Genomic DNA, 10,306 nt, shown 5'->3' on the forward strand with positions numbered 1-10,306 from the left:
GTTTCTAAAACAAAATCTTTCTTTTCCCCTTCTTCCATATCACCGAGTGTAAGAAACATGTGTTGGATTATAGCATTAAGATTAACAAATTTAGTTTCCAACATGCGAACTAAAGCAGCAGCAGCAATTTCATAAGTAGGAGCAAGTTCTACCAAAATGTCTATCTTCAAAATCTTCAACGGTACTAACATGATTGAAAAATTCTTCTATATTATCTCTCCCAACTATAGACCCACGTCCTACCGGTATGTCTTTTGTGGTAAAATTAAAAGGAAACATGATGAAGCAAGTAAAGTAAATGCAAGTAACTAATTTTTTTGTGTTTTTGATATAGAGTGCAAGACAGTAAATAAAGTAAAGCTAGCAACTAATTTTTTTGTGTTTTGATATAATGCAGCAAACAAAGTAGTAAATAAAATAAAGCAAGACAAAAACAAAGTAAAGAGATTGGATTGTGGAGACTCCCTTGCAGCGTGTCTTGATCTCCCCGGCAACGGCGCCAGAAAATATGCTTGATGGCGTGTAACTCACACGTTCGTTGGGAACCCCAAGAGGAAGGTATGATGCGCACAGCAGCAAGTTTTCCCTCAGAAAGAAACCAAGGTTTATCGAACCAGGAGGAGCCAAGAAGCACGTTGAAGGTTGATGGCGGCGGGATGTAGTGCCACTACAAGGAATGTGTTAACTAATGACCTTTTTAAAGTGACCACAAATATATTAGTCATAACGCTACGACCATTTCGCAACAAATGGTCGTAAGCCATTTGGGAGGGTCCAAACCCTAAATCATCACGACCTTTTTTGTTAGAAAGGTCATGATCTTCTTACATGAAATGGTCATAGAGAAAACTATACAATCTAGGAGTTTATCGCTAGCCGACTACGGACAATTTAAATGGTTATGGCTGGAAATTCGTGATGCTTGAAAATGACTAGCCAACCACCTTAGCAAATTCGCCTAATTGTCATGTCCATGTGTCAACATCTGCTTAGCTTTTATCCACCTCTTCAATATTGTTTTCGTGTCATGTACATGTGTAATTTTTTGGGAACTTACTAAGATTTTTTTACTTACTCCCCACATACCGATTTATAGTGGTATTACGTATTTCTAAAAAAAATTGACTACTAATTTCGTTAATAAAATATAAGATATATATCACAAAAATTATAGTATTGAAAATTTCTTTTAAATATGAATACAATGGTATAATTTTGTAAATCTCATATTTTGTTGATTAAATTTGTAGTTAGAGTTCTTTTTGAAATGCGTAATACTCCTGTAAACCGTTATGGAGGTAAGTTACTCGTTTCGTTCCTTCTTCTATTTTTTTATGTTTATTTTGTTTTTTATTTACTTTTTATAGTGAGCACACAAACCTACACAAAAAAACAAAAAAAATAGAGGTTGATATATGGAGCCAGAGGAACATCGTGTAGTGAGAGCGCGACAAAGAAGATCGGAACTAAAAATTAGAGCGACGGGTGCGCGCCAAATTTCAGTCAAATCCCCATTAGAAAAACAGAGGCTAACATGTACTCCGTAGAAGCATGGGCAAGAGCGGGAGATGAGAGTTTTCAGAACCACGGGCGGGACAGCGGGAGCGAAAAGACCAAATTTTTCCTAAGTCCCCAGCGCATCCCTCAAACCCTAGCGAAAAGTCCCCACTCTCTTCATCTCTCCCCCGCCGCCCCATGTCTCTTCTCTCCAGCCACCGTGCTCTCTGTCGCCGCACTATTCCCCTCCAGATACAACCTACGTCTCACCCATCGCCTCCTCGACTGTGAGAACCACCACCCCGTCGCTTCAAGGCCTCGCGGCGGTGGGATCTGCCCCACCCCTCTCTTCATATCCCATCGATTCCGCCCCCTGCTGCCGGGTGCGGCCTTCCCCTGCCTCCTTGCGTCCGGATGCGGCCTTTCCCGGTGTCCCTGCCGCCGGATCTGGCTGCACCCGACCCTGCTTGCTCATGGAAGGCCGCGGGTTCTGCAGCGGCGCGAGGTCGCGGGCGCTGGATCTTGCGGGGCTCGAGATGCGCAGGCCGGCCGTCTCGTGGTTCTTCCGGAGCTCCTGATTCAGCGGCTCAGGTACCCATAGCACCTTCTGCACCTTTCCTTGATTGCTCCTCCCATTCCCTCCTCTCTCGATTCATCACCCAGTCTCTCTCGGTGTTGCAGGCGTCGACGGGCACGAAGGTGAAGCCTGACATCCAGCGGAGCTTGGACGAAATGGATGGGAGGTGGATACATACCCTATACGGCTTAGCTGACCGGCACGAAGGATAACGTAACCTTCATCAGCCCTGACCCAACAGCAGCGCCTCAAGGTTGTGTGCCATCACCCCCCTCTTTCTAAATTATTTAATGACAATGAGTAGATGTGACGTGCGTGTGCTTGTTTCCTTGTTCGGTTTGTTATGATATGAAGTGCCTGTGCATGCTCGTATTTGTCCCTAGATGCCATGTACTTGTTCGGTTTGTTATGATCTCAATTACAGATATCTATTATATATTAAAAGTACATTACGGGTTAACCAGAAAAAAGAAGAATTACTAGAAATTACCACAAAAATCAGAAACATCTGGCCGTTGTTTTACTACCTAGGCAAACCACAACCAGCCGATTATAAAAAAAAAAAACTGATGCACAATAATTACCCACCAATGCCATTACTTAATTTTTCATGTACCTCTTCATCTTATATTAAGTTGCCCTTTTCCCTTTTCTTCACCACATGGTCGGCCGTAGCACAGCACTAGCATAGGCTACCCTAGGCTAGATCTTACGAATCACGTTTTATTTTCGTAGATCATATTGACTCTTTTCTACAAATACGAAGGAGATCTGGGAACAAGAGTGGACATGAAAGGAAGTCATCGCAAGCAGTGCACCGCCGACGACAAACGCCAGACAAACGCCAGAATCGATCTCGGTAAAAAAAATCTGCCGCCGCTGCCGTATTTCAATCTTAGAGCAAGTTCTCCACTAAATCGTATATTCGTTCATGCCTACATGCACAACAATGTTGCATATTCCTTGCCCCACGAGCATGAGTTATATGTTGCTATTGCAAAAGCTGGACTGATCGTGAGCTAGCTTACCCGGTACATGCATGCGGTATGTATATAGGATCGTCATGGCGTTGACGACGCCTCGGCTGTCTTTCGATTTTCGGGTATGTCCAAGCGTACACGTAAGGCGCCGTCGCCCACTGAATTTCGGTCGTGACGGAAACCACGACGCTGCGGATGTATTAATTCCGATCTCTGGGTATGTCCACGCATACACGTACGGCGTTGTCGCCCGCTGAATTCCGGTCGTCACGGCAACGACGACGCTGCGGATGTATTCCGATCTCCCAGTATCGCCGCTGAATTCCGACTTCCGAGCATGCCATCGCGTTGTCGCGCGTATACATATGGTGCCGTCGCTGCTGTATCCCGCTCTCCGATCATGTTCTCGCGTATGGTGCCGCAGTATCGATATTCCGATATCTCAGGATGTTCTGACCTGTGCTACCGCCGCCGCCATGTTTACCGTTTTCATGTGCCTCTCCTAGATGGCCTCCACCGTTCCTATCAACGTAGGCTAAGATGACTTCAGCCCAACATCGCCGTCGCCCGCTGATTTCTGGTCGTCATGGCAACGACGACGCTGCGGATGTATTCCGATCTCCCAGTATGTCCACACGTGTACATACGGCATAATCGCCGCTGAATAACGACTTCCGAGCATGCCCTCGCGTTGTCGTGCGTATACATATGGTGATGTCGCTGCTGTATCCCGCTCTCCGATCATGTTCTCGCGTATGGTTCCGATATCTCAGCATGTTCTGACCTGTGCTACCGCCGCCGCCGTGTTTGCCGTTTTCCTGTGCCTCTCCTAGATGGCCTCCACCGTTCCTATCAACGTAGGCTAAGATGACTTCAGCCCAACGTCGCCGTCGCCCGCTGAATTCCGATCGTCACGGCAACGACGACGCTGCGGATGTATTCCGATCTCCCAGTATGTCCACACGTGTACATACGGCACCATCGCCGCTGAATTCCGACTTCCGAGAATGCCCTCGCGTTGTCCCGCGTATACATATGGTGCCATCACTGCTGTATCCCGCTCTCCGATCATGTTCTCGCGTATGGTGCCACAGTATCGATATTCCGATATCTCGGCATGTTCTAACCTGTGCTACCGTCGCCGCCGTGTTTGCCGTTTTCATGTGCCTCTCCAAGATGACCTCCACCATTCCTATCAATGTAGGCAAAGATGACTTCAGCCCAACGTCTCAATCTTAGACGATTGTGTTGCCTTTGTTCGAGCCTACCTGCCGGGCGACCTCTCCAGATCCGCCCGTTCTGTCCATGACGACAAGCAGCCGTCGTCATCCGCAACATCAAGCACATGTGTTCATTGTCCAAATATGAAGATAGAACGTGTAATCGGGTTAATCATTAAGTGCAGATCCATCTACACTTGGACCGATTTGTTCCGTTGGTAACAAAATCTTTAGTCCAAGATTCTATATATAAAATCTTAGAATTTTAATTCAAATTTGTTTACTTTCTTTGATGTATACATCATGGCGTCCAAATAGAAGTTGACGTGCTTGCTGCTGGTGGAGTGGCAATTTACTTGGCATTGGCATATTTCAAAACAACAGAGATCGCTTAATCGCTTTAATGTGAAACTGATGTGTTAGATAAAAGCGTTTTTTTAAAGTGCAATTGTAGCTTTAAGTCTTCACATCATTGCAGGGACTTCTTTTCTGCACAGCCAAAAACACTTCCGTACTGGACAGAAATATTGTCCTTTTGCTAAGAAGTCAGGTAATTTAGTGAGTCCTTTTATCATCTTGAGGCTAAATTATTTTATTTGTTCCGCTTACTTATTTGCAGATTGTTTGCAGGTTTAACTAGGATTTTTTGTGTTCTTTGCAAGATACTTCAACATCACCTATAGATACCAATATGTTATGGTTCTTTTTCTATCAACTGATACATGATATTTGTTTCTCTAGGACTACAATTTTTCTTTGTCATGGTATATCCTTATCTAGATAATAAATGTTATGCATGCGAAGCTTTCACATGATTTGAAATTTGTGGATTATTCTCGATAACTTAATTGTGACTGATGAACACATGGAGAGAATTCCTTATAACAATCACATAGTTGCTAGGATAAAGGAACCATATACTTTTGTTCATATTTTTAGATGTATGTAATTTCTAGCATTAGTCATTAATCACTGGAGAAAAAACCATACTTTTATGACAAACATTTTCCTTAATTAGCATGTGTAATATGAGATGTCTAATATGGAACATTTTATCTCTAATAATGAGCAAAACTTACTACATTGGAACATTATCTTAAGATGGATCATTCGGTTGTACATGCTCATGCCAAAATTACTAGCTTATGTACTCGGTCTTCTAGCCTTCACAAAACCAAACAATTATAGTGACCCCATCTTTCCACAATTAAGTGAGGTCATGTATGACCTGCAGCTGTCATGCCGATGGGTGATGGTTAGGAAGGAACATAGACTGATATTTACGGGTAACCTATATATCCGTGAGTAGTCCTTATTCAATCTTCTCTTCGAGAGACCTTCTTCATGGGGCTTGACGATGGCAATAAAGCGCCTAGAATAACCTAGATGTTAGTGACTAACTCTTATGCAATTTGTTCTTCATGGGCAAGGTCTGCTCGCGGCGGCAATGAAGCAATACAATTTGGGACATACATAGGTTCAATTCTTCGAGTTGCATCTACACCTATGAACTCTATTCTTTGTACATGATTGATTGATAACATTGTTGCTACTCCTTTTTTGAAAAAATCCCATGGTGTTGACAAATGATTTACCGCATGTCAATTAATGCTCGGAATATGTATTTTGCAATATATCATCCATGAATTTCAATGTTTTTTTTGTTGAATGATCCCTCTAAGATACAATAATTGGTGTTTCTTATCAATTTTCCAATATGTCTTGCCAAGACAAAAGTACACCGCCTACCTTTTGTTATTCTTAATGCAAGCTACCTGCAGTATGGGATAAGACATTTCCATTGTGGTTTAATTGTAGGTTGCTTCAATGTTAGTGGTGGAAACATGAAACTATGGAGTGCTATTCTTAGAACCTTTGTTCCAACTTCTTATTAAAATTCTTAATACAATGTAAATACATGGAGCTTAATAATTTGCGGGTAGAAGAAGGTAACCCAATTAAGTATGTTGTTGTTGACCCTGAGTACTTAATTATTTTATTATTTACATGTTCAAAGAAATATGGTTGATAAATATCCAGTGCCTTAAAAAAATTTAGTATACTCTACCTCTCTTGAGAAAATTTATTACTTTTTTATTTTACAGAAGAACGCCTATTTCTTGATCATCTTATTTGATGAATAGGATTTTAAACTTTCATATAAGATTAGTGTGCATGAATTCAATACTTTAGTGTGCTTCAAAATTCAGCATCTATAAACTATGAATGCCAACTTTTATATCTTCATATTCTTGGGAAATTATATTGTATATACTACATTAGCTTTGCCCACATCCTAACCACTAAAATTATTACACGGAATAATAATGTTATTCTTACTATTTTTAAAATAACGCAAGTATAGTACTTAGTGTGAGTTCATCTCATGTTATCATACAATATAGGGGACATTTATGTCATATTTCCCTCACTATTGCAACAACAAGACATCGACCATATTCTACTTGACAAAGAATTTATTTATGTATTTATCACTGATTTATTCTCCCTGAATTAATGCATTGAAGCTTTAATAATGGGCCGGGATTTTGTCTTCACCATGCATTTTGAAATAAATGACTGAAATATTTTTTGTTCTTTGTACTAAGTAGCAAACTTTGAATTTTCCTTGGATCAATTTATTCAAAAAATTATGAAAATACAAATAAGAATATTTTGTGGAAGAGTATTTCTAGGGGTAAAAATTGTTCTACTAAAATATGTTAGTACATGTTAAGTTTATTCGTGCACGTCTCAACTAGAAGTATTTCCTTATTTCAACTAATTATCTATAGGTATATGACCTGAGAAGATCCTTTATACACCTTAAAACAGATAAACGGTTGCCCGCGCAAGTGCGCGGGCCACTCTGCTAGTTCTATTTTAAAAGTTCTATACTTGTTCTTGCCAGATCGATGCATATATGTGTCAATTTTTGGTCGCATATAACACAGTGACACAAAACAATAAGCTGGCATTTTGAATGCCTATTTATTTTACAATACTGACGTTGTAGTGCTTATTGATAGCTTTCCAATGGAAGTGTACTTCAATTCAAATTAATGTCTGTCGCTAGATGCTACGTAGATAATGACCATGTCAATTTACCCTGTACTGTATGCTGCAAAGAAAAGTATTTGTAGTATTATGTAATACTTGCTCTATTTCATAAATAGTCCATTCAACTTCATTGAGTTATATAGTTGTATGCTGCTTATTCCCTCGCCAAATCTTTTGATTTCTATTCAACTACATTATAACGCGTGCTGCAATACACATTTCATCTTTTCTTCCATCATATATTGCTGTCATTGTATCTTCTTTTGTTGAATTGAATGCAAGTAACCAATATCTATTTAGTGTATTTTTTTGCCTTTCTCTAGAGCATCAAGAATTCTGAATGCCCAACTGAGCTTGCGCCTGTTGATGGGAGGTCTTAGGTGAATGTAAATCTTGTCCATAAGGAAGGAAAATATCTTGTAAATATGTTCAGGGTAATTTTCTGCAGTTGCCTATTCATTTTTGTATACTGTTGGTGTAGCGCAGGAGCATGGTGGACCGCTGAGACGACGAGGCAAGATCATAGCCAAGAAGAAAAATCATGTGTCCTCAGGGGCTCTGCATGCACCAGCTTTGAGAGGACCTTGACCAGGTGCTCCAGTCCCACACTATCTACTCTAATGTCTTCAAGGGCGTCCGACAAACTCACCAAAGTACGCGTCAAGGTACAAGACATACTACTGCTCTCTTGGGTTCTCTATCTTGTCCCCTGGATTGTAATTGATGCTACGAATTTCGTACTGATTTTCCAACCGGATTGCTTATTACTGTTGTTGTTATATTCTATAAGATATTGGAGAAAGGCGAGTTCCAAGTTTCTGGCAAGGAGAGGGAGCAGCAAGCTGCAGTCAGGGAGGAGTACGCCAGGATGGCCTCCGAAACAGAGGAGAAGCAGAGCAAGGAGAGAACCATGCAAGACAACGGGAAACGTGAGGGTAGGAGATCACCGTCCTCTATTAGAGTGGGTATCCTCAAACAAGGTAGGTAAATTCATATTGGAGGGCACACGTAATCAATTCTCTATAGGTTCAGTTCTCGTATTCAGATTTTGGTATCCTTACAACAACTTCTGTATGTGCGTATACGAATCAGGTTCAGAGCCTGATGTTTGATATCTAGAACACGTTTTTGGTAAAGGTTCAGATTCCAGTTAGTACCTATGCATTTCAGTCATGTTTTAGCCAAATATAATTTGCATGTTCATCTCTAAAAATTAACTAAACATTTATTCGGCAGCTAGAACGAGGATAGCATGGGCTGTATGTGCACTTTCTTGCTTATTGAACTGGAGCACGTCCTGTTTTGCAAGTTCTAGTGAAACTGGATCTTACTAATTATGGAAATGAGCATTTAGTTTACATATGACAATAAGTATGTAGTACTCATCTCGCTTTATGCTTAACAGTTAATTTTTAGAGAAGCCTGTAGCATGTGCAGTCCTGATTGCATAGCTAGCCACCCACTATTATGTACGGAAATGTGAATTGCTTTAAACACATGTATTCTTTCCAAATGTGTTTCAGCTAGTTTAGTTGATAGCGTATTGTTTCTTCTAAAATTGCAATATGGAGCTTATTCCTGATTGTTTGCAGCTTCATGTACTTTGCTTCCTTGCCTGTTTGAGTGATTAAAGTGTGCAAATAGATGTACAAATATAAATAACCAAACTGAACCATATTAACTCTGGCATGTGGCACTCGTTGTGCTGATCACTTACTACCTTTAAACAGCAGTGTGTTTGTTGATGATATGAGATTCCTTTAAGTGAAGGAAATAATATTAGTACTTGGTATTTAGATAAAAATACTTCTGTTTTTTCATTAGGTAACAAATTTTTCCCAAGACCTGTATGGTCATATGAAGTTTTAGTGTTTTGTAGGTATACCAGAATGTACCCTTGATTCCAAACCAGTTTTGAACCAGATGCTCGGACAAGATCATGCACATTTTGCTAGTTAGTACGCATGTGCAAGTTCAGATATGGACTTGCTGTTATGTTGTTACTATTTTAATTTAGAAGCACTTTCATGGTATGATCTTTTTTTTATGTTGTATTGTCATGCAGGATTGATCAAGAGCAGTATGATAGAGGTCAAGCTTGAGGAATCTCAAAGAGAAGACTCATCAAAGAAATGGTAGCTAGTTATTGCCTAGTTATAATTTGGTAGTTCGGACATCCGTCCATGTGATACATAATGTGGAAATATTGTAATTGACTTAACTATGGCAGCAAGAGATTTTTCTTCGTATTAAAGATGCGATGCTGTACTGGTTGTGACTCCAACTACTGTGAAGTTTCATGTGCTCTCTATTTGTTATGTCTGCATTATTGGCTGTTATTTTAAAATTTTCGTTTGACGTGAAAGAATTAGAAATTGATGACTGGGCCCCGATACAAAAAGGCTGGAATCGAAAATAAATGACACAAAAGGTACTGGTCGAAAATAAAAAAAGGCTGAAATGTTGGGCTTGGCCCATGCGTCATAGCATCATTGTTGGGCTCGGCCTATGTGAAACACCAAACTGGGCTGGGCTGATTTTGATTTAAGACCATTTGGTTTAGTCGTAGATTTGCCACGTAGGATTGGCCACGTCAGATCTGACGTGGATAAGCCAAATCGCCCATGACCAAAAACTTGGTCATATAATCTACGACCATCTATTTTGGTCGTAGTCCTCTACGACCAATACAAAATAAAGGTCGTTGTGAGCCGTCAGTGACGCTCAACTGGCGACCAACAGTTTTTGGTCATGACGTGGTCATAAATGACGCACAATGACCTTCACGTGACCAATATGGAGGGTCGCGAGTTAGCATATTTCTTGTAGTGTGCGGCGCAACACCAGAGATTCCGGCGCCAACGTGGAACCTGCACAACACAACCAAAGTACTTTGCCCCAACGAAACAGTGAGGTTGTCAATCTCATCGGCTTGCTGTAACAAAGGATTAGATGTATAGTGTGGATGATGA

General features: G+C 40.7%; 1 protein-coding gene across 3 annotated transcripts; it reads left to right on the forward strand.

Moving 5' to 3' along the window:
• The first annotated feature begins 2,024 nt into the window (after nucleotides 1-2,024).
• LOC124677417 lies at nucleotides 2,025-9,645 on the forward strand. Of its 3 annotated transcripts, XM_047213403.1 has the most exons (6): nucleotides 2,030-2,088; nucleotides 2,179-2,327; nucleotides 7,658-7,714; nucleotides 7,816-7,999; nucleotides 8,125-8,318; nucleotides 9,400-9,645. In XM_047213403.1, exons 3-6 carry the CDS (start codon nucleotides 7,701-7,703, stop codon nucleotides 9,434-9,436), a joined length of 429 nt encoding a protein of 142 aa, XP_047069359.1. In that variant the 5' UTR covers nucleotides 2,030-2,088; nucleotides 2,179-2,327; nucleotides 7,658-7,700; the 3' UTR covers nucleotides 9,437-9,645. The 3 variants fall into 3 exon arrangements, with proteins under 3 accessions (XP_047069358.1, XP_047069359.1, XP_047069360.1); XM_047213402.1 differs by having other exon boundaries at nucleotides 2,025-2,327; XM_047213404.1 differs by lacking the exons at nucleotides 2,030-2,088; nucleotides 2,179-2,327 and having other exon boundaries at nucleotides 7,157-7,714.
• Nucleotides 9,646-10,306: the final 661 nt, after the last annotated feature.

The sequence above is a fragment of the Lolium rigidum genome, chromosome 7, assembly GCF_022539505.1.
Source record: "Lolium rigidum isolate FL_2022 chromosome 7, APGP_CSIRO_Lrig_0.1, whole genome shotgun sequence".
NCBI classification, from domain to species: domain Eukaryota; kingdom Viridiplantae; phylum Streptophyta; class Magnoliopsida; order Poales; family Poaceae; genus Lolium; species Lolium rigidum.